Here is a 24935-nt window from a genome sequence, read left to right as displayed (position 1 = left end):
GTGAGAACTTTAAACTTCTTCGCAACAGCTATCGTTCTAAAATTTCTTATTATCGTTAATCGCATTCTTTTTAATGCGTTTCTTTTCTAAAAAAAGAAAAAACGACAGTTTGAAAAACCCAAAGTATACTGCCTTTTTAATAAAAGATTAACTTTTATAAGGGGTCAAAACTTTTGATTTTGTACAAAAAAATCTCAAGTTGTAAATGTTCCAAAAACATAAATACCTATCTTTTATTTTTTTTTTTTTTTTTTTTTTTACATTTTTTGTATTCTTAAAATTTTAGTTTACAAATTTTTGGTTTCATCAATAAAAAAACCCCAAGACTTTTGAGTTTTTTATAAAATTACAAAATTTTCCCCGAAAGTTAGAAAAAAGTGTCAAACATTTGGTCTGACATACCATGAAAATCTGTCAGACTGAAACGAAATCTGTCAGACCATATGAAATTAAACAAAATCAAAGGAAAACTTGTGTTTTATTTCTAAGACACTTTTTGGTTTTAATTTTTACACCGTAAAGTTTTCACCACAGTTCGTACAGCGCATTTTCATCTCCTCCCTGTCATACACCAACCATTCATGGTCCTGCTTCCATTTTTAATTAAATTTTGTCTCAAGTCTATTCTTTTCATACTTTTATTGCTGTTCTGTGCGCTCCTTTGACGTAGTTTTTTTGTTTTTTTACCAGGTTATGAAAAAGATTTCAGAGGAAAATTACATTTATCACTGCCAGCTCGCAAAGCTCAATCGGTTAGAGCGCCCGACTTGTAATCCTGGCATTGTGGGTTCGATTCCCGGGCTGGCCAACTAAAATTACTAATCAGTCTTTCCGATAGACTTTAAATGGAGTTTCCGTGTATGAGTGCTTAAACACTTGGAACGCTTAAGAACAAGGAGAAGTTTCTGGCTGTATCTTGCACTATCCTCCAAAATCTAAAATCACTAATACTCTTCTCGAGGACTCGCCCATATTGGCACCCCGTTTAGAGTATACATAAACTCAAATACACTCACAATAAATTTATCAAAATCTTGCCCTGCTAAATTTATGTAATGGAACTATGCATTGTTAATATGAATGTTTACAATTTAATAGTTATAAAGTTTTACCTGGAGGCAGTGAATAGTTGGTTTGATTTGGAAATAACATCATTCCATGTATCTGGCTGTACTTATCAGTTCCACAATCTCCAGCATCAAAACCACACTCTATTACATTACATGCCTAAAATTATAAATCCTTAATTCAGTGAAAAATAAATAAATCAGTGAACAGACAACAATCTGTTACATTACATGCCTAAAATTATACATCTTTAAACAGACCAAACTCAATTACATTACATGCAATCCGTGAACAGAACAAACACAATTACTTTACATGTCTAAAATCTATAAATCAATGAATAGACCAAATTTAATTACATTACATGCCTAACTTTATTACTTTGAAAAATTACATGCCCATAATCAGATACTAGTATGCAATGCCAGTTATTGTATCCACTTAACTTAGCAAGTTTAAAGGTTTTAATTTCAAATGTGCAAATAATTTATTATAATAATAAGAAGAATACTAACAAAAACAGGCACAACAATAGTAAATGCATTTAAAAATATGTATTATTCTATAATAATGACCTGTCAAAATTATGAATTTTACATTATGACAAGGAAAATATGCATATTTTAACAAATCCCAACCCTTTCATTCAAGGAACTGTAAAGGCCATATGTTAATATTTCTTTCAAATTATTGGCCTCTTTGGCACAAACAGACTCCTGAGAAGGGCAATCAACCTCCCATAAGCTGTTTTACTCACATGAAAGAATCAAAAAGGTCTGGTGGGATTCAACCCACAATGGTGAGGTCCAAGTGATTAAAACACTGCAACACTCAGCCACAGAGTAAAAAAGGTTTTTATATAAATGACTGTCTTAAATGAAATAATAGGCCTACCGTATCACAATATCTGTCAGCTACCCAGTTATTGGCACAACCACTGTGACAGTAAGCTGTTAAAAATACAGAAAACTTATAATTCTGATCATTTAAACCCTTGTGTTGAAAACGTTTGACAAAAATATCAATTTATAACAGTCATAATCTGCAAACCTATATCAAGCTACTCATATTCTATTATTGCAAAAAGGCAGGTCTCTAATTTGCAAAAAATCTTTATCCAATTTCTAGACAATTATTCATAGATAAACTTACTTTATCTAATTTTTAGACAATTATTTAATGATTGACTTTACTTTATCTAATTTCTAGACAATTATTCAATGATAAACTTTACTTTATCTAATTTCTAGACAATTATTCAATAATAAACTTTACTTTATCTAATTTCAAGACAATTATTCAATAATTAACTTTACTTTATCTAATTTCTAGACAATTATTCAATAATTAACTTTACTTTAGCTAATTTCTAGACAATTATTCAATAATAAACTTTACTTTACCTAATTTCTAGACAATTATTCAATGATAAACTTTTCTTTTTACACTCTTTCATCATGTAACTAGTGCTAAGATTATCATTTTGAAACCATGTTCTGCTGTGTAAAACTGCAGAAAAATGTAACATTCCAGACCACATTCCAGGATCAAAACTTTCTCATCCATCAACCACTGGAAATCATAGAATATCAACTGAATTAAATGTTGAAAATCTTGTGACATAAGAAAATTTGAAGCTTACCTGAGGTATCAGACCCCCAACTTCCAGCCCAGCCACCCTGGCTCTGTAGAGCATTTTTACCTGCATTACACAATTTATACATTTTAGTCAAATATAGATGGAAATATAATACAAGAGGGCAATGACTGCCCTTATATTGCTCACCTGAGTGTGTCAAATTGAGTCTTGCTCACCTGAGTGAGTATTGGTTTTATATAGAAAACAAGAGGGCCCTGAAATCGCTCACCTGTATATAGGCCTCTGGGCCAAGGCCAATTTTAAACCAGGGGCTTTTATTTGAACAAACTTGGTAGACACCCATTAGAAGATATTTCATGATAAATATCTAAGCTCTAGCTCTTTGGGTTTTTATGTGAAGATTTTTTACTATACACATATAAGGAAAATCAATGACCCCCGGGGGAGGGAAATTTCAACCCAAAGGCCCTTATTTGAAAAAACTTGGTAGACACACATAAGAAGATGTTTTATGCTAAATATCTTAGCTCTAGCTCTTTGGGGTTTTTAAACGAAGATTTTTTAAAGTTTTTACTACATACATAAAGGGGAAAAAATTACCCCCTGGGGCAGGGCCAATTTTTACCCCAGGCTTTTTATTTTTTAACAAACTTGGTAAACACCCACTAGAGGATGTTTCATGCTTAATATCTAAGCTCTAGATATTTGGGTCTTTTAAAAGAGGATTTTTTAAGTTTTTACTATATACAAATAAGAAAATCAATCACCCCCTGGGGCGGGGCAAATTTTGACCCCAGTGCATTTATTTGAATAAACTTGGTAGACACTGACTAGATGATGTTTCATGCCAAATATTTAAGCTCTAGCTCTTTCAGTTTTCTAAAAGAAGATATTTTAAGTTTTTTCTTTTGGTTGCCATGGCAAACAGATTTCTGCTTGGAGTTAAATTCTTTGATGACTACCAAAGTAACATTCCTGTGAAGTTTCGATGAATTGGCTTAGCGTTTATGAGGAGATGTCATTTAAAGTAAAAGTTTACGGACGGGCAACAGACGCCAGAAGAAAAGTGATCACAAAAGCTCACCATGTCACTTTGTGACAGGTGAGCTAATAAGTGTTTGCAGGAGTATAAAAAATCTGAACTTCAGGCAAATCCCTGAAAACCTGTACCCATGCTCTTGTACAACATTTTATAACCCTAGTCACATGACTTAAAACTTTTGTTTTAAGCCCAAAATGCCAAATCTGAAAGCTCCCGGACATGTACAACGAAGTAGTCAGTATAGAAGAATTAAATTTGTGGTTTTTTTTGTGTTTTTTTTTAGGAGAAATTTTATCAAGATTTTATTTTCAGTCTATATTTAGCTTGTGTGACCTGCTTGTGCATTCAACCAGAACCAATAAGATAACTCTCATTGAGGGCCAGCTGTTAAGTTTGGTCAAAATTCAACTATGATTCTCTGTAATCATGCAAAGTTTAAAGGAAATTCTCTTCGTTCGTTTTAATTTTCTTTCTTTGCCTTTGTAGAAAATTGCTGAGCTCCCAAAAACGTTATTACTGTGTTTATATATATATGTGTTATAATAGCATAGCTAATAATCAAAGAAACTACTCCGTCTTGCAGAACAAACAATTTTTTACCATCACAGTCTCCAGCATCCCACTCACACTCAGATACGTTACACGCCTTGTCACAGTAGCCGTCCTTTATCCAACTTGATGGGCAGCCTTCATTACAATTAGGTACTGGCCAAGTCAGATAAACCTGTATAATTTCATTAAGCAATAACATGACATATGATTTGAAATAGTTGTAAGGTCATTTCAGGCTAAGTAAAAAAAAAAATTCTTGCCTCTGACAAAAGGTAAATAGATAATTTTCTAAAATCTTTTTCTATTGACAGGATAACGTATAATGACACATGTACACCTTGATCTAATCTCTCTTAAACAAATTAAAAAAACTTTCAAACATCAAAAACAGACAAAACTCTTGTGAACAGAGTGAAAGTAAAAATGTTTGACAAAACTGTTAAAAGTTATGGATCAAGTCTGTCAAAACTTATCAGCAATTTTACTTGTTGATCTTACAAAAGAAAATATTATTTTTATTATTCACTTTCACAACCATTTTCAAAATATACGAATATTATTATGTATACCACACCTTCTGTCCGGAGCTGTGGGTGTAGAAATCATCAGGCCACACCTCCTTACCAAACATGACATCATCATTCATGTATATAAATTTGTCAGACAGACCAGGTATACGATGTAGATTACTCTCTATAGCTGGTGAACCAAACGATGGCAGGTGACTTGCATTCATAAATATTTCCTGTAAACATTGCACACATTTCCTTGAAATTAAACAATTTTAATAATTTATGAGCTGCGTCATGACAAAACCAACGTAATGTAATCCGTACAGTCTGATCAGGATCCATGCTGTTCGCTTACCAACCCTATTACAAGTAGAGAAACTGATAGCGAACAGCATGGATCCAAATCAGACTGCGCAGATGCGCAGGCTGGTCTGGATCCATGCTGGTCGCAAACCCATTATGTTGGTTTTGTCGTGACGCGGCTCATATTATGTTTTGAATGTGTTATAAATCATACATGCACTGTAAAGATCATACGACAATTTTGTAGCCACAAGAGAAAAACCACCACTCTTCCCTAAGTTAACTGAATAACTCATTCCATAAGTTAAGTGGATAACTAAATATATTAAGTCTGGTGGACATTTAACCTACAGTGGTGAAGGCCAAGTGATTTGAAGAAAATGTCATTGAGTTCACAGAAAGCTTTTTAAGAGCATATTAAGACTTACATTACTGATGTCAGACCTCAATATAATACTTAAGCCAATCAACTTGCTTATGTCTTTGGCCATTTTTAAAGACTGAACAGAAGAGTTTGAAGATAGAAATCAATTATCAATTGTGCCCACTTTCTTTTCTTAATAACAATTAGTTATTTTAAGTGCTTTAAACACTCCTTAATCTCCCATTCATGAATGAGGTCACGAGAAAACCGGCAATAAATTAATTTACATACTTAAACCAAGTAAAATCATTTTAACCTCATGTGTCACAATGGAAACTCTTGGATTCTCTAGGTTAAGCCAATATGGAAGTTGACCATTTGTCACAATATAAATATGTCTGATCCAGGGGGCAAATCTCTCCAGTGACCGTAGAGAATATCTCAATTCTTCATTGTCCTCAAACCTACTGGCTGATATGTCCTCATCTCTAGACAACTGAAATAATGTGACAAATAGCTTGAATAATGTGACCGATAGCTTGAATAATGTGACAGATTACTGAAATAATGTGACAGATAGCTTGAATAATGTGACCAATAGCTTGAATAATGTGACAGATTACTAAAATAATGTGACAGATAGCTTGAATAATGTGACCGATAGCTTGAATAATGTGACAGATTACTGAAATAATGTGTCAGATAGCTTTAATAATGTGACCAATAGCTTGCATAATGTGACAAATAAGTGAAATAATGTTAAAGCTTGAATAATGTGACAAATCAGTGAAATAATGTTACACATAGCTTTAGTAATGTAAAATATATGTGGGATAATGTGACAGATATTTTAAATAATGTGACAGATTAGTGAAATAATGTGACAGATCAGTGAAATAATGTGACTGATCAGTGAAACACTATAACAGATAGCTTATATAATTTGACATATAGCTGAAATAATGTGACAAATCAGTGAAATAATGTGACAGATTAGTGAAATAATGTGAAAGATAAGTGAAATATGTGGCAGATAGCTTAAGTAATGAGACAGATTATTGAAATAATGTGACAGATAGTTGAATATTATGACAGATCAGTGAAATAATGTTGCACATAGCTTAAATAATGTCACAAACCGGTGAAATAATGTGACATAGCTTAAATAATGTCACAAACCGGTGAAATAATGTGAAAGACAGCATAAACTATCAAAATCATTGTGTGATCATATACATGTATAGCATTTTCATGTAAAAACATTAACAATAACAATTGTTTAAGCATGATAAATATTTGGATTAAGGCATAGGAAATAGACGTCAGACGTTCAACTGCTACGTGTAGCACTGCGTAAAACAAAATAAGTTACAGCTTATAGTTATCATTGCGGTGAAATTTTTTTTATTACTTTAGCGCAGTTATTGTCTTTGAATCAAGAAATATCTTCAAAGAACAAGATACACAATAAATTTTTAGGACATTTACGGAATCATAAAAAATAATATGTTGGCTACAAAAAAGGTCGACAAAGCTTTGTTCACAACGCCATGAGTGATCTTTTCTGAGTGATATGAGTTTTATCAACCAGACTTTCACTTATTAGCATAAAATATTACAACGGCTAGACAGAGTACATTTAAGATAAAACACAAAATATTGACAAAATAAAATATCACCATGTCAGCGGGACTAATACAGTAGGGGTTATTTTGCGTATTTTGACATCTGTTGGTAATTTACGTACAATGTATGCAATGTGTAAATAACTTCCTTTGTAAATTTCGCAATGTTTTACTTTAAAATATATTTTCCTAATTGTCATGAAAATAAGTATGGATCTTGAGGCATGCTACTTACATTATGCTTAATAATGTAATTTCAAGGAAATTTTTGTTTTCCCCCTAATTTTTTTATAAAGCAGAACAGGATTTCAACAACTTCAAGCGTCTTACGCACACATCCACTACACTTAACAATTGTCTCTCAATTATAAACTCTTGTTTAAAGTTTCTGTTATATAAAACAATGATGTCCATGTGATGTGATAGTTACTTCCTTGTTCTATATACATTGAAGCTATATTACATAAATTAAAATATGTAAAAATATTTTGCCATTGGCCTAAAAACCAAGCATTCTACAGTTTCATTAACCTTTCTATAGTTGTAAATCTCATCAAAAATTGTTCATAAATTAGGATTTTATAAGGAAAACCCCACGGTAACACTAAAGTTCGTATCAGAATTTAAACATGCCAATGAAGACTATTATCAGCTTGTGTATGCGCTATGTCACAGTTTTATAGTTGCTATCCGGAGCATAGCAGATATGATATTTTCTTGTGCAAACACAATTTAACTGTTTTAGCTTCACCATGCACTAAGCCTTAAGTAATCATCATATTAAAAAGATAAAATTTGTATGAAAACATCTGTTACAATGCGGAAATATACCGTTAAATTAGGACTGCTTCTTATAGTCATGTTTGTTGATTTAATATTGATGCCTGGATGTTCCTAAGGCGGAGTTTCTCATGCAAACAGAAATTGTACTTCCGGTTTCGTCACAATAAGGTTGCCCACTTTAATGCTTATAAAACTCATTTTGGTTGTCTGGACACCAAAATAAGATATGGAGTCGATATGAAACACAATTTATTTATGAAATGACGCTATTTCTGTATTTATGAAAATTATTAAATGTAGCTTTAAAGTGTTTATTCCAATTTATATACATATCAGCCACAACTTGTTACAATAAAGAGAAATACTTGGAAAACATCTTGACACTCAGGAAATAAAATCACTATCAAAAGATATCATGTAATTGTTGTTAAATTATCTTAAGTAAGTAAGCCCTGAAAAGGTTTCCTGTTGAAAGGACAATATGTCAAGTGTCGTTTAAATAGATGAAATTAGATTTGAGCCACGTCAAGACAAAACAAACATAATGGGTTTGTGACCAGCATGGATCCAGACCAGCCTGCGCATCCGCACAGTCTGATCAGGATCCATGCTGTTGGCTTACAAAACCTAGCAAGTAGAGAAACTGATAGCGAACAGCATGGATCCTGATCAGACTGCGCGCATGCGCAGGCTGGTCTGGATCCATGCTGCTCGCAAACCCATTATGTTGTTTTTGTCGTGACGCGGCTAATTTGTCAACTCATATTTTCTCCTTGAAATTTTCTTTCTTGGTATTTAAGAAATGATTCAGCGAGTGTTTTGTCAGAGGTTCAAGGTTACCGGAACTAGTTTATCAGCACAGTTTGTACTTACCCTTTAAGCTGTAAAAAAAAAAGAGTCATTTCTACCCATATCTTTAAACTGCGGAAAACCGTCATCATTATGGTGAATAATTTTATCATTTTAGTGCAGCAACAATTTTTTTTTTACATACAACTATGTGTGCACTGTTTAAACAAGAGCCCGGTTGATGCTCCCCGAATAGGTTTTGGACACAGAAAGTACACCTCTTGTAGTTTCAGAGTTATGTCCCTGGAAAAAGTTCAAAGTGCAATAATTCCAAAATTAGGCAAGGCAGAGTTACTGTTCTTTGCACTGCATTTCTAATCAATGTGATCTATCAACCTACAAAGTTTCTTGATGATATCTCTTATGATTTCCGAGCTATGTCCCGGACAATTTCAAAAAGTAAAAATAAACAAAGGGCAATAACTCCAGAATTAGGCCAGGCAGAGTTATGATTCTTGTGCACTGCACATCTACCCATTGAGATATATCTACCTAAAAAGATTTTTCTATTTTTAGTTTCTGTGACCTAGTTTTTGACTGGAGATGACCCATCTTCGAACTTGACCTAGAAATTATCAAAACAACCTTCCTGACAAATTTCCAGAATATCTGGATCAAAACTGCAGCAACTAGAGTGTTAACAAGCTTTTTCTATTTTTTGCTCCTGTGACATAGTTTTTGATCGGAGATGACCCATCTTCAAACTTGACCTAGAAATCACCAAAACAACCTTCCTGACAATTTTTCAGAATATTTGGATCAAAACTGCAGCCACTAGAGTGTTAAAAAGCTTTTTCTAATTTTAGCTCCCGTGACCTAGTTTTTGACCGGAGATAACACATCTTCGAAGTCGATCTGTATTTCATTGAGACAACATTCTGACAAAGTTTGACAATGATCCAATCAAAACTGTGACTGCTAAACTGTTAACAACCCAATTGTTGATAACGAACAACGCACGACGACAGATGACGGACACAGCCCCATCACTATAACTCACTTTGACCACTTCGTGGTCAGGTGAGCTAAAACTAGAAATGTGTCCATAGGACACGGATGCCCCCACACGCCACTGTTCTGTCAATCTTATGACTCTAGGTCAAATATTTTTTGTACTACATGTGCTACAAGTTGAAAACTAAAAATCAACAAAGGGCCATAATTCTGTTAAATTTAGTCGCAGCAAAAATTCCTTCCTTTACTACCATCTACACATTAAGGTTGTTCATCCCTGGAAGTTTAAGCAAAATCTGCCATCCGGTTTAAGAGGAGTTGCTTTCACAAAATTTCTACATAGTATATAATAAAAAAATCAACAAAGGGCCATAATTCGGTTAAATTTGGTTGCAGCAAAAATTCCTTCCTTTACTGCCATCTACACATTAAGGTTGTTCATCCCTGGAAGTTTAAGCAAAATCTGCCATCCGGTTTAAGAGGAGTTGCATTCACAAAATTTCTACATAGTATATAATAAAAAAAATCAACAAAGGGCCATAATTCGGTTAAATTTGGTTGCAGCAAAAATTCCTTCCTTTACTGCCATCTACACATTAAGGTTGTTCATCCCTGGAAGTTTAAGCAAAATCTGCCATCCGGTTTAAGAGGAGTTGCATTCACAAAATTTCTACATAGTATATAGTGAAAAAATCAACAATGGGCCATAATTCTGTTAAATTTGGTCACAGCAAAAATTCCTTCCTTTACTACCATCTACACATTAAGGTTGTTCATCCCTGTAAGTTTAAGCAAAATCTGCCATCCGGTTTAAGAGGAGTTGCTTTCACAAGATTTCGGGACGTACGGACATACCAACTTTTGACATTTATGAGGCAAATCAGCTCATAAACACCACCTGGACCAACGTCCATAAGCAAAATTAGCTCATAACAACAAAAAAATAGCTCTTAATTTGAATTTTATGAGTTTTTGTTCTTAATTTAAGTACGGAATGAAGCTCATAAATATCAAATGTTTGCTCGGACGGACTGACGGACGGACAAGTGCAACGCTATATGCTCCCACATTGTGGGGGCATAAAAATTGGTGACAACTTTGGAGATGTGGAGATATAATTATAATAAAATGTAGTTATAATCAAAATAAAATAAGTCAACCATCTTACATCCCGTAAATCCCAGACGAGGTTTGCTGCAGTAAGAGTTGGTTCTTTTCCATCTATGGTAAAGTTTGAACCCTGAAAACATTACACGAAGACAAGATAAAACCACATTTAAAACAGATTTTTAGTAATCTTAAAGGAGCTCCACTGAGGTTGAAAAGTCTAAAAACAATAAAATTTGAATTTCTTTCAAAGTTCATACTCAAAATTAAATTGTAAATCAATATTACTGGTATCTACATTTCTTAGCCTAATTGAGTATTAGCGTTGCAAGTCTTTTGATTGGTGGTAAATTTGCAAAATAAAAATGACAATTGTGAAGGAATGATCTGAAAATTTGCACACATTAGTTATTGGTTCAGACCTACAACAAATGGTATGCATATCTCGGGGAAAAAATCCCAGTTCCCTTGTGTGAGAAACCTCATTTGAGTCCTTTTAGAGAAACAAGCAATTATCATAGTATTGCAAACAATCCATAAGTCCCCTACCGGTTAGAACCCCAGCAACATTCTGATGGGCCATTGGCCATTCAATTTTACCAGTGAATGAATGACATGAATGAACTTAAATCTTTTGAGTTCTAAGTTTGTCTATATCACAGTAATGTGTTAAGTTTCCCTGCCTAGTAAGGAAATTATGTTTATACAACAGATAATCAAAAGGTCCAATTTTCTCAGGATGAATAAGAATAACTAATGTTTCAACTTTTCTCTATTTTAAGTAAATTTGTTGGAAAAAATCTTTAAAAGTGATCTCAGGAAACAGTTTTTATGAACAGACAGACAGACATACATACAGACAGACTGAAGGAGACTCTAAAGTTATTTTTTCAAACATCCCTGTTACCAAAATATAACATATTTTAATGCAAAATTCTTAAAGAGAAGATAACTCTTGAAATAAAGATGCTAGATTTATGAACATTGTCATATATGATGTGAGTTTTACTTTAAGTTTAAAGATACCATTTATAGTCACAAAGAAGATAAGTAAAAAAAATAACAATTTTCAAATATAGCATTAACTATAATGTATAGTAAGTAACAGTAAATATAATGTAGGTGTTAATAATGAATATTTATTTTGAATTTGAAGAAAATCCATGGAGAAAAAATTAGAAAGTTAAAGAATGAATAAGAAAAGTTCAAAGTTTAAGGAGGAGATAATTCTGGAAAAGTGGATTCTACATTTATAAACTTTGTCATATTATTACGATGTGGGATTTTAAAGTAAATCCTATAAGGAATGAAGAAGTTGGAGTAAAAAATACCAATTTCTCGAAAAAAAATCTAAGTTCAAGGGGGACATAATTCTGGAAATAGTCTTGCTAGAGTATTTAACCTTCTCAAAATGTTAATTGATAATAAGAAACATATATATGAAGTTTGAAGTAGATACATTAGGAAATAAAGAAGTTATTTAAAAAAGACAACATTTTTTTTTCATAAAAATTCTAAGTTCGAGGGAGGTAATACTGATACTTTTTGTGCTAGAGTTGTAAACCTTGTCACATATGATGTGGTTGATGACCAGAAACTTATATTTTAAGTTTGAAGTAAACACCTTAAGAAATAAAGAACTTATAGTGAAAAAGCTGAAAAATTTAAATCAGAAATCTTGAAATTCAGTCTATTTGTTGCCATAGCAACCAGAATTTTCAACATAGGAAGAAAAGAAAAAGATGTGCATAATCTCCAGACTGCCATCTACCCATATTTCAAGTTTCATAAAAATATTTTCAGTACTTTTTGAGTTATCACTGGATCCAGTTTAAGTATTAAATCTGCCATATTTTCAGACTATTTGTTGCCATAGCAACCAAAATTTTCAACAAAGGAAGAAAAAAATAAGTACTTTTTGCGTTATCGCGGGATCCAATTTTGTGGACAGACGGACTGACGGTCTGACAGACAGACGGACGGAGGGTTAACCTAAAGTCCCCTCTGGTTAAACCGGTAGGGGACTTAACATTTTTGTATCAAAAATGTTTTTTAAAAAAAACACCACACAATAGATTCTCTTATTATTATTCTCCAAAATAGATGAAAGTTTCTCTCAGACTAAACAATTCCAAAAAACCAATAATAAAAATAATACAATGTCTGAGGCATATTTTGCCTATAAAAAATTTCATAAAAATAATTTCACATCACATTAACATTATACACTTTATAATTTGATTGATTTGGCAAGTAGAAAATACCTCCAAGCCAAAATGCAGTGGTTAAATACTTACAGCTAAAATAGCATCAAAGTCTTCTTTTACTGGCACATAAAGAACAGCTATTCCCTTGTCAGAATTTACTTCAATCTGAAACAGTTTCATGAAAATAGACTTATATTTAAAAACAGCAGAAAAGTTTTATGAAAATTAACTGACATTTAGACACAGAAGAAACGCTTTGTTAAATATTCTTTTAAAAATTTTGTCTCTTGAAAATTGACAACTGTTTTGTGAAAATTAAAAGACTTCTATTAAATACAATAGAAAATGGTTCGAGAAATTGACTTATATTTAATATTAAATCGATAAAAAAATGTTTCATGAAATTGACTTATATTCAAATAGAGAAGAAAAGGTTTCTTTAAAACTGACTTAAAGTTATGCTCTGGGCAAAAATAAAATCTGTTCATTCCTGTGAGGAAACTATCCAGCATCAGTGACTCTACTCAGGACAATGTCTAGTCGTGCCTGAAATAATGCATGGAGGGGTACCTGAGGGCGGCCTCCACCATTAAAGCTGGAAAGTTGTCATATGACCTCTACTGTGTTGGTGTGACTCGATAAGCTCGATAAAAATATATTGGAAAGAGTCAAAACTCAACATGTATACACAAGATAATTATGGTTCTGAAGCAATAAACTTATCATCTGCATGGGTAAAAGTGAAAAAAGTAAAAAATCTTAAAAACTTTACATTTCTACTATCAGGTTTACATTTGAAGTAATGGTAATTATAAATACTTTGACTCATGTTATGTAAAGTTTTGGGGAATGTCTGTGCCCTATGTAAACTACAATGGACCTTTCTGTTTTTTGTATTGGAATATTTAGCTACACCTTTTCCATTTATTGCTAGGTCAACTGCTCACAAACAGTATTACAAGCATAACCACATGTTCTTTTGTGCAAACCAGGTCAACCAGTGACTATGTATTATCTCAGTGTAGCAATTGGATAAAAAGTTAGACAATTTACATAAAACTGTAAACACTTCATAAGCATATACATGTTTTTACTGAACACAACACTTCCTTATCAAAAATTTAAACAAGAGAGCCCAGATGGCCCTAGATTGCTCACCTGACCCATCAAACTCATCTAAGTAATTACTAAAACAAGCACCCTGACAAAGTTTGATGATGATCGAGGCAAAAATGTGACTACTAGAGTGTTAAGGAACAAATGTGGCTGGATGACAGATGATGGGCATTCAACGATCATAAAAGCTCACCCTGAGCTAGCTTAGATAAGCTAAAAAACCAGTGTAAACCTGTAAGGTTTCACAATTTATTAAAACAGGACGTTTATAAAATCTATTTTTTGAAGTGTTTACTTAAATATTAATTTTGAGAGATTCTCAGAATATATGACAGTCTTTCCCTCTTTGTTATTACATTTATCACTGTAACTTAATTTATTAACATTGAATTCATGGTGAATGTTTTTATTCATAAAAGTAGAAGAAAAAAGTTTATTGTTGAAAAAGCAGTGACACTTCTAAAGTGACTGTAGGAATTAAAATCTTTGTTTAAAATGATCATGAAAAGAAATTCAAACAATTTTTATCTACCTTTAGGGGTTGTATAGATCAACTAAGTCAACCGGTTTCAACAAGATATTCTACAAAATGGCTACAGGTGGAGAAATAGATACGGATATTCTTTCTGATGAAATATTTGATGTATTATGCTCAATGTGTAAAAATCGAGGTATAAACACAGAAGGTGAAAATTTCTGCATAGACTGCCATGATTATTTCTGTATAAATTGTGTTAAAGTTCACAATCAAGTGCCTGTATTAGCTAGTCACAAGGTGTTGGATAAATCTCAAGTTAAGTTAGGAACCAGTAAAGCTCTACCGAGGGCACCAGCAGAGAGATGTGACAGACACAGTCATAAACACATTGATATGTACTGTCAGAATCATGATAATGTTGGCTGTACTACATGTATGGCAATTGATCACAGGTAACTTTTAGCATAATGAAAGTATTTATCCCTGTAAAGCTTAAGGGCCCCATCCTATTTGTCCCTGAAAGTGAGCTTTTTTTAATTACCCAATTACTTCATTTTCAAGAGCAGAAAACTCGAAAGTGTGGTAACCCAAAAAGGATGATGTCTCCTAATTCTTTCTTTCCATTAATTTACATCATTAAAAAAATTGTTTTTAATCAAGAACATTTTAAAGAAAATCTCTGTATTAAGTTTTTCTTCCTTGCCTATGTAAAAATTCAGTATAGTAGGAAATGTCTTTAACTGATTAATTCAACCAGTTTACAACCAGACAAGCCATCTAACACTGATTATTTTCAAACTGATCAAGCATTTATAGCAACACAATATTAATCATTTGGCTAAATATCACCTAATATTATTTTCGGACTGTTTTGTATTGAAAATTAATCTTTTTTTCCTGTTAAGAGCAAATTAATAAATCACTGTAATAAATCAATCATTTTGCCAGGTGAGAGCTAATAAATTAATCAATCTGCAAGATAATCAGATTAATTTTCTTTCCTCTCCGATGCCTAAACAGACTTAATTCCTTTTTTTCCAGATCATGTAAGGATATATTCTATATACCAGAATTCATCCAAAACAAATTTTACCAAGTGGCCTCAAGAGAAATTCAAACAAAGCTGAAGTCATTAGCCAAGATCCTTGCTGTACAAGCTAACAAACTTCAACAGGATAAACAAAGTCTTCTTAAAAGAAAGGCTGAGTTACTGGATGATATCAGAAAATTCCGACAAGAAATTAATGACCAACTTGACAAGCTGGAGAAATGTTCTGTAGATGAGATAGAAAATAAATTCAAACTTCTTGAAGACAAGATTGAAGAAGGTCTCCAAAATCTGCAAGCACACAAATCAATGGTTACATCAGCTAATGATAAATTAGCATCTCCAAACCCAAATCAAGTTGAATTGTTTGTTCATGTAAAAATGGGGGAAGATGCTGAAAATGTTGCCAACAAATTTATAAAAGATACCAAAAAGAAGATTACAGTAAGTGACATAGAGTTTCAACCTGACAGAAAACTCCTTCAATGCCTGAAGCAAAACAAAACAATTGGCATGCTAACAGAGAAAACTATAGAGACAGCTGACAATTTACTTAAGATAACAGGAGGACAATCATACTTTATCAAAGTTAAATCTAATGAAAATACATGTTCTATCACCAATGCCTGCTATATGGAAAATGACACAATAATCCTAGCTGACTTCACCAACAACAAGCTTAAACGGTTAGATAGTCACAATTATACCATCTCAGATTGCTATAATCTACCTGGATATCCATGGCAAATATGTAAAATTAATGAAACAGAAGTAGCAGTAACATTATACACCAAACAGGAAATTCATTTTATTTCTGTAGACAGAAAAATGAGAACAACAGACAAGATTAAAACTGATTTTGACTGTCTTGGTCTTGCATATGCAAACAATGATTTATATATTTCAGATGACACATCGGTCTATATCTACACAATGACTGGTAGGAAACTTAAACAGTTTAGTACTGACCAGTCAGGACATGAACTGTTCTCTGACATAGTCAGTCTAGCTGTCAGTAAGGATGCTACACGGATTTATGTTGCTGATGGTGATAAAGGACTGATAGTACTGGACAACAATGGTCAGATTGTTACAACATTTAATGGTAAACAATTACAGGGGGCTATTTATTGTCATCTCACTGAAGCAGGAAGTGTGCTGGTATCTGGAAATAGTTTAAATAATGTATTACAGTTTACATCTGATGGTGAGCTGATAGGAGAAATCATCAAAGCTGACAGTGGAAAACAAGGAATAAACTCAGTTTGTTGTAATCAACAAATGTCTAAGATGTGTATAAGTAGAGAAGATGAAGACAATATTGAGGTGTATGATATCTGATCAGTTAAAGGGTATAAAGCTACTATATCTTATGAAATATTTCTATAAAATTCATCAACAGCAAAATTATATTGTTTCCACTTTCTTATGATCGATTCTTGACATAATATAAAATGTCTCTGTTATCTAAAACACATGAATATTGTATGAATATTCTTTAAAAATTCAAACAAATGTTTCGCAGCAGATATATAGCTTTATACACTTTAAGCAAATGAATACAAACAACCATAATTTATAATCATGGTATGAATCAAAGGTTATTGTAATATAAATGGTAAACAAAGTGTGACTGATGTTGAAATTGTTATTGAATTGGGACTGGTAATTGTCATAAAATATTAGAATGAAGCTACCACATTAAACAGGACAATCATGAAAAAATAGTAACATGGATATATACAATGTAAGTGTAAGTGAAGTGCAAAATATTTGTTATTTTGCTCAAACATTCTTTATATACAACTATGTACAAGTTACCAAGGTGATTTGAGAGTGTGACTTTATATTATAAAATGGACATACATTTATAAGTGAATAACATTTTTATATTGTATATATTATACATGAACATAATTCATAACATAAACATAAAGTGAATTACAGTTTTTTTCATATTTTCAAAGATACTTTGTTTATCCTATACAAGTTACCCAAGTACATTATAGGAATATGCTTTAGATGATGTAATGAAGCATTTTGATAGAATTCTATAATATGTATCCACATACATGTATTTCATTGTTCAAAGTTTTATATTATGCATCGTAAATATTATATATATGTACTAACAATATACTATTATGTACTTTACATGGAACCACATTTGTATAATGGCAAATCAATTTTCAACATGTATTTATTTTTATACACAATTTCTTGATTTTTAATGCTTTGTATGAAATTAATTAAATGGTATACATACTGCTTGTATGTAAATCATGTTGCAAGACAAAAATCTGTATAGTAGTAGATGTTTATCTTTTTTGCACAAAAAAATTTACTCAATAAACATATTGTCTGAAACAATCTTAATTACTTTGTTGTTGTTATACGGTTTAATTTATATGGGTACTTTCTAACTTTAATGATGGAGAAAGTATTAAGATAACGTTCTTAGCATTTTTTAACATGTGAAGGTACTTATTGTAAAACTCCGCTGACCATAAAGAATTAGGTAGATCCTGAACAGAACCCACCCTTCTGAAAGCTCACACATATACTCATCCACAATGAAAACTTTACACACTAAACATCTTAATTATATGAATATAGATAATCTTACATAAACCTACACTACACTGGCTGATAAGCCAAGCGACACATTCTTTAAATGGAGACATGAGCTAAAAACAAGGGGGCCATTGGCCCCAATGCGCTCACCTGAGTACTAAATGCAATTGATATACAAAAGTGAAGTTACCAGGTCTTAAATTCAATTTTGACCCTAGGGCTATAATTTGAACAATCTTGGTACAGTTCCACAACACAATGCTTCATATCTTACCTCTAGCCTTTGTCAATTTAAAGGTTAAGATTTTTTAAGTTTTTACTATATACATATAAGTAAAACCTATGACCCCCAGGACAGGGCCAATTTTGACCCTAAGGGCTATAATTTGAACAACTTTGGTAGAGGACCTATAGATAATATTATACACCAAATATCTAAGCTCTAAGTCTTGTACCTTCAAACAAGAAGAATTTTTAAGTTTTTACTATACACATATAAGGAAAACCTATGACCCCTGGGGCGGGGCCAATTTTTACCCAGGCGCTATAATTTGAACAACTTTGATACAGGACCTAAAGAATATATTATATACCAAATATCTAAGCTCTAAGCCTTGTACCTTTAATAAAGAAGAATTTTTAAGTTTAACTATATACATATAAGGAAAATCTATGACCCCCTGGGGCGGGCCAAATTTGACCCCAGGGCTATAATTTTAACAACTTTGGTAGAGGACCTATAGGTGATATCATATTCTAAATATCAAAGCGCTAGGCCTTGTACTTTCAGACAAGAAGATTTTTAATTTTGCATTTTTTAAACTCCTTTTCTGGCCCTGTGACCTATTTATGCAACAGACCGGAACCATTTGAACATCTTTGGCAGGGGACCACCCAAGGATCATTCCTGTAAAGTTTGGTTGCTGTGCTGTCATTGGTTTCTGAGGAGATGTCGTTTAAAGAAATTGTTGAGGACGCACAACACACGACGGACGGTGGAGGATCACAATAGCTCACCATGAGCATGTTGTGCTCAGGTGAGCTAAAAACCAGTGTAAATCTTTAAGGTTTCACAATTTATTGAAACAGGACGTTTATAGAATCTATTTTTTGAAGTGTTTACTTGAATATTAATTGTGAGAGACTCTCAGAATATAAGACAGTCTTTCCCTCTTTGTTATTACATTCATCACTGTAACTTAATTCATAAACATTGAATTCAAGGTGAATGTTATTCATAAAAGTAGAAGAAAAAACTTTATTGTTGAAAAAGCAGTACGACTGACCCTTCTAAAGTGACAGTAGGAATAAAAATCTTTGTTTAAAATGATCATGAAAAGAAATTGGGACAATTTTTATCTGCCTTTATACCCCGGTCTCATATTCACGGAATACGCCCACGGAAGAGCCACGGATTAATTCCGGCATCGTCCGTAGCTACTCGTACTGGTCAGTAGCTCTCCGTAATGTAACCGTAATGAATCGTAGAAGTCCTTGTATATCCGTAGCGATCCTTGACAACTTTTGAACATGCACAAAAATTTGCTACGGAAAAATCAACCGTAGCGTATCCCTACTAGTCCGTATTAATCCGTATTGATACGTACTAGTCCGTACGAAAACCGTAATAGTCCGTACTGATTCGTAGTCCACCTACTCGTCAAGGATTTCCACGGTTTGGTACGGAGAACTACGTATTTGTACGGTTACCCTACGTTTAAGCTACGGTTTTAATACGGAAGATTACGGCATTGTCACGGAAAGCCACGATCAAAATACGTTGTACTAGGGAGAGGCAAGGATTAGCACGGTCTTATACGGTTCATTGCGTTGCAACACGGAACGGTACGGAATGGTACGACCCACCACTGTTTAGTACGGATGAATAAAGTATCATGTACTTTTTCAAGGGTATAAATACTACCTTCTTGTTAAAAACAGACATATACATGTATATTTGCAGGAACATCTATAAATGATAATTGCCATTTACCGGCTGCAACTTTATATTGAAATGGCTCAGAATGCGGAGGCAGTGGTCGAGCTGTTTGATGACATGCTTAGAAGTAAATTTATATTAATATCGTACTACAATTCATTAGAAATAAAATAACATTTAATGTTACATAATTTTTTTTATGTTACAAACATTGGATCGTGAAAATGGAGTTTCATAAGCCTCGGACACTTTCCCTTGAGTGATAATAAGATTAATTAACAAGTTTTTTACATTTTTTTAAAACATAAACATCACAATAATAAATGTAATTGTAAGATGAACAGCAAATCTTAAAATTAAAAGAGAAGCAGTAGTGATCAACATTTTTCATTAATGATCACTAGTCCATATCTAATCAGGTAAGAGAAGACATACGAAATTGTGGAATAGAGATGGGCTTTTACGAAGAGTATGAGGCTCTCATGGCCGAACTTGTTGAGGATCCAACGTTCTTCAAGAAATTCACTTTAATTGGACCTGATGTGTCTCGGGGTTCGGACGCGTTTAGGCTGAATCCTCTCCGCCAAAATCATTGAACGCTGCAATTCGTTTTCTAGGTGTTCTTTTCTTTTGAAGCATTTTGAAAATGAGCAAGCAAGAGGTTGTGGACGGATGTATTAGGTCCGTATAGATCCGTGGCAATTCGTTCTTCTCCGTATCAATACGTTCTTCTCCGTATCAGTCCGTACTTATTCGTACTTACCCGTGCTTATAACGTAGCAGCCCGTCGTGTATCCGTAGTGCGTCCGTCCTGATTCGTGTCGCTCCGTATCAAACCGTGTCGGTCCGGATCAATCCGTGTCTCTCCGGGGGCTTTTAGTGGTAAATCCGTCGGACTCCGTACTCATACCGTTGTGTGTCCGTACTGGAACCGTAGCGGACTACGGAAATTCACATTTCCGTAGTAATCCGTGAACGATTAGACCGTAGCTCTTCCGTGGCATTATCCGTGAATATGTGACCGGGGCATTAGATGTTGTATAGATCAACTAAGTAAACCGGTTTCCACAAAATATTCTATGAAATGGCTACAGGTGGAGAAATAGATACTGATATTCTTTCTGATGAAATATTTGATGTACTTTGTTCAATGTGTAAAAATGGAGGTAAAAATTCCGAAGGTGAAAAATTCTGTGTAGACTGTCATGATTATTTCTGTATAAATTGTGTAAAAGTTCACAATCAAGTGCCTGTATTAGCTAGTCACAAGGTGTTGGATAAATCTCAAGTTAAGTCAGGAACCAGTAAAGGTCTGGCGAGGGCACCAGCAGAGAGATGTGACAGACATAGTCATAAACACATTGATATGTACTGTCAGAATCATGATAATGTTGGCTGTTCTACATGTATGGCAATTGATCACATGTAGGTAACTTTTAGCATAATGAAAGTATTTATCCCTGTAAAGCTTTAGACCCCCATCCTATTTGCCCCTGAAAGTGAGCTTTTTTAATTATCCATTACTTCATTTTCAAGAGCAGATAACTCGAAAGTGTGGTAACACAAAAAGGATGATGTCTCCTAATTCTTTCTTTCCATTAATTTACATCAGTTAAAATTGTTTTTAATCACAAACATTTTAAAGAAAATCACTGTATCAAGTTTTTCTTCCTTGCCTATGTAAAAATTCAGTATAGTAGGAAATGTCTTTAACTGATTAATTCAACCAGTTTACAACCAGACAAGCCATCTAACACTGATTATTTTCAAACTGATCAAGCATTTATAGCAACACAATATTAATCATTTGTCTAAATATCACCTAATATTATTTTCGGACTGTTTTGTATTGAAAATTAATCTCTTTTTTTCGCGTTAACAGCAAATTAATAAATTACTGTAATAAATTAATCATTTTGCCAGGTGAGGGCTAAAATATTAATCAACCTGCAAGATAATAAAACAGATTAATTTTTCTGTCCTCTTTAATGTCTAAACAGACTTAATTCCTTTTTCAGATCATGTAAGGATATATTCTATATACCAGAATTCATCCTAAACAAATCATACCAAGTGGCTTCAAGAGAAATTCAAACAAAGCTGAAGGCATTAACCAAGATCCTTGCTGTACAAGCTAACAAATTTCAACAGGATAAACAGAACCTTCTGAAAAGAAAGGCTGAGTTACTGGACGATATCAGACAATTACGACAAGAAATTAATGACCAACTTGACAAGCTGGAGGAAAGTTCTGTAGTTGAGATAGAAAATAAATTCAAACTTCTTGAAGACAAGATTGAAGAAGGTCTCAAACAGCTACAAGCACACAAAGCAAAGGTTACTTCAGCTAATGATAAATTAGCATCTCCAAACCCAAATCAAGCTGAATTGTTTGTTCATATAAAAATGGGGGAAGATGCTGAAAATGTTGCCAACAAATTTATAAAAGATACCAAAAAGAAGATTACAGTAAGTGGCATAGAGTTTCAACCTGACAGAAAACTCCTTCAACAGCTGAAAGAAAACAAAACGCTTGGCATGCTTACAGAGAAAACTATAAAGACTGACAACAACTTACTTCAGATTACAGGAGGACAATCATATTGTGTCAAAGATAAGTCTGATGAAAAAATATGTGACATCTACGGTGCCTGCTATATGGAAGATGGTAAAATAATCCTAGTTGACCACAACAACAAGAAGCTTAAACGATTAGATAGTCACAATTATACCATCACAGATTGCTATAGTCTTCCTGGTTATCCATATCAAATATGTAAAATTAATGAAACACAAGTAGCAGTAACATTAAGAACCAAACAGGAAATTCATTTCATTTCTGTAGACAGAAAAATGAAAACAACAAACAAGATTAAAACTGATTTTATTTGTTATAGTCTTGCATATGCAAACAATCATTTATATATTTCAGATGACATATCTGTCTATATCTACACAATGTCTGGCAGGAAACTTAAACAGTTTAGTACTGACCAGTCAGGACAGAAACTGTTCTCTGGCACAAACAGTCTAGCTGTCAGTAAGGATGCTACACAGATTTATGTTGCTGATAGTGATAAAGGACTGATAGTACTGGACAACAATGGTCAGATTGTTACAACATTTAATGGTAAACAATTACAGATAGCTACTTATTGTCATCTCACTGAAGCAGGTAGTGTGCTGGTATCTGGATATAACTCCAATAATGTTTTACAGTTTACATCTGAGGGTGAGCTGATAGTAGAAATCATCAAAGCTGACAGTGGAAAACAAGGAATAAACTCAGTTTGTTGTAATGAACAAATGTCTAAGATGTGTATAAGTAGAGAAGATGAAGACAATATTGAGGTGTATGATATCTGATCAGTTAAAGGGTATAAAGCTACTATATCTTATGAAATATTTCTATAGAATTCATCAACAGCAAAATTATATTGTTTCTACTTTCTTATGATCGATTCTTGACATAATATAAAAAGTCTCTGTTATCTAAAACACATGAATATTGTATGAATATTCTTTAAAAATTCAAACAAATGTTTCGCAGCAGATATATAGCTTTATACACTTTAAGCAAATGAATATTATAATCATGGTATGAATCAAAGGTTATTGTAATATAAATGGTAAACAAAGTGTGACTGATGTTGAAATTGTTATTGAATTGGGACTGGTAATTGTCATGAAATATTAGAATGAAGCTACCACATTAAACAGGACAATCATGAAAAAATAGTGACATGAACATATACAATGTAAGTGTAAATGAAGTGCAAAATATTTGTTATTTTGCTCAAACATTCTTGATATACAACTATGTACAGAGTTACCAAGGATGATTTGAGAGTATGACTTTATATTATAAAATGGACATACATTTATAAGTGAATAACATTTGTATATTGTATATATTATACATGAACATAATAACATTATAACATAAACATAAAGTGTATGACATTTTTTTATATTCTCAAAGATTCTTTGTTTATCCTATACAAGTTTACCCAAGTACATTATAGGAAATATGCTTTAGATGTTGTAATGAAAGCATTTTTGATAGAATTCTATAATATGTATCCACATACATGTATTTCATTGTTTCAAAGTTTTTATATTATGCATCGTAAATATTATATATATGTACTAACAATATACTAATATGTACTTTACATGGAACCACATTTGTATAATGGCAAATCAATTTTCAACATGTATTTATTTTTATACACAATTCTTGATTTTTAATGCTTTGTATGAAATTAATTAAATGGTATACATACTGCTTGTATGTAAATCATGTTGCAAGACAAAAATCTGTATAGTAGTAGATGTTTATCTTTTTTGCACAAAAAAAATTTACTCAATAAACATATTGTCTGAAACAATCTTAATTACTTTGTTGTTGTTATACGGTTTAATTTATATGGGTACTTTCTAACTTTAATGATAGAGAAAGTATTAAGATAACGTTCTCAACATTTTTTAACATGTGAAGGTACTTATTGTAAAACTCCGCTGACCATATGGAATTAGGTAAGATCCTGAACAGAACCCCCCTTTTGAAAGCTCACACATATACTCTTTCCAAAAATTTGAAAATTTTAAAACAACTAAACATTTTAAATTTTAAAAATGAAATTATAGATAATCTTTACTTTAAACCCTTACCACTACCGGGGCTGTTTAAAAGCCAAGCCAAAACATTTTTTTAAATGGGGATTTTGGAGCTAAAAAAACCGGGGAAAACCCTTTTAAATGGTTTCAAAATTTATTGTTTAAGGAATTTTTTAAAATAAATTTTTTTCAAA

At 32.7% G+C, this 24935-nt stretch overlaps 2 protein-coding genes across 4 annotated transcripts in view; one reads left to right on the top strand and one right to left on the bottom strand.

The window, feature by feature from the left end:
• LOC132758855 (N-acetylglucosamine-1-phosphotransferase subunits alpha/beta-like) overlaps positions 1–24935 on the bottom strand; it is a 53990-nt gene that overhangs the window by 14946 nt on the left and 14109 nt on the right. The window contains exons 8-16 of the mRNA XM_060750557.1: positions 13057–13131; positions 10821–10892; positions 5758–5937; positions 4837–5007; positions 4311–4434; positions 2711–2770; positions 1963–2018; positions 1108–1227; positions 1–86 (exon numbers count right to left, since the gene is read on the bottom strand). The exon at positions 1–86 is cut by the window's left edge and continues 79 nt beyond it. Coding sequence (XP_060606540.1) covers positions 1–86; positions 1108–1227; positions 1963–2018; positions 2711–2770; positions 4311–4434; positions 4837–5007; positions 5758–5937; positions 10821–10892; positions 13057–13131 — 944 coding nt within the window. The remainder of the gene's footprint in view (positions 87–1107; positions 1228–1962; positions 2019–2710; positions 2771–4310; positions 4435–4836; positions 5008–5757; positions 5938–10820; positions 10893–13056; positions 13132–24935) is intronic.
• On the top strand, positions 14432–23868 carry LOC132758853 (uncharacterized). 3 transcript variants are annotated; one of them, XM_060750555.1, is made up of 2 exons: positions 14432–15012; positions 22140–23868. In XM_060750555.1, exons 1-2 carry the CDS (start codon positions 14672–14674, stop codon positions 23485–23487), a joined length of 1689 nt encoding a protein of 562 aa, XP_060606538.1. In that variant the 5' UTR covers positions 14432–14671; the 3' UTR covers positions 23488–23868. The 3 variants fall into 3 exon arrangements, with proteins under 3 accessions (XP_060606538.1, XP_060606536.1, XP_060606537.1); XM_060750553.1 differs by lacking the exon at positions 22140–23868 and adding an exon at positions 15602–17984 and having other exon boundaries at positions 14457–15012; XM_060750554.1 differs by lacking the exon at positions 14432–15012 and adding an exon at positions 21157–21546 and having other exon boundaries at positions 22140–23863.

This window comes from Ruditapes philippinarum, unplaced genomic scaffold (genome assembly GCF_026571515.1).
Source record: "Ruditapes philippinarum isolate M1 unplaced genomic scaffold, ASM2657151v2 ctg1440_1_1_1_1, whole genome shotgun sequence".
In the NCBI taxonomy this organism is placed as follows: Eukaryota; Metazoa; Mollusca; class Bivalvia; order Venerida; family Veneridae; genus Ruditapes; species Ruditapes philippinarum.
Note: the sequence above shows the minus strand (reverse complement) of the source record. Positions and strands in the feature narration are given on the sequence as shown.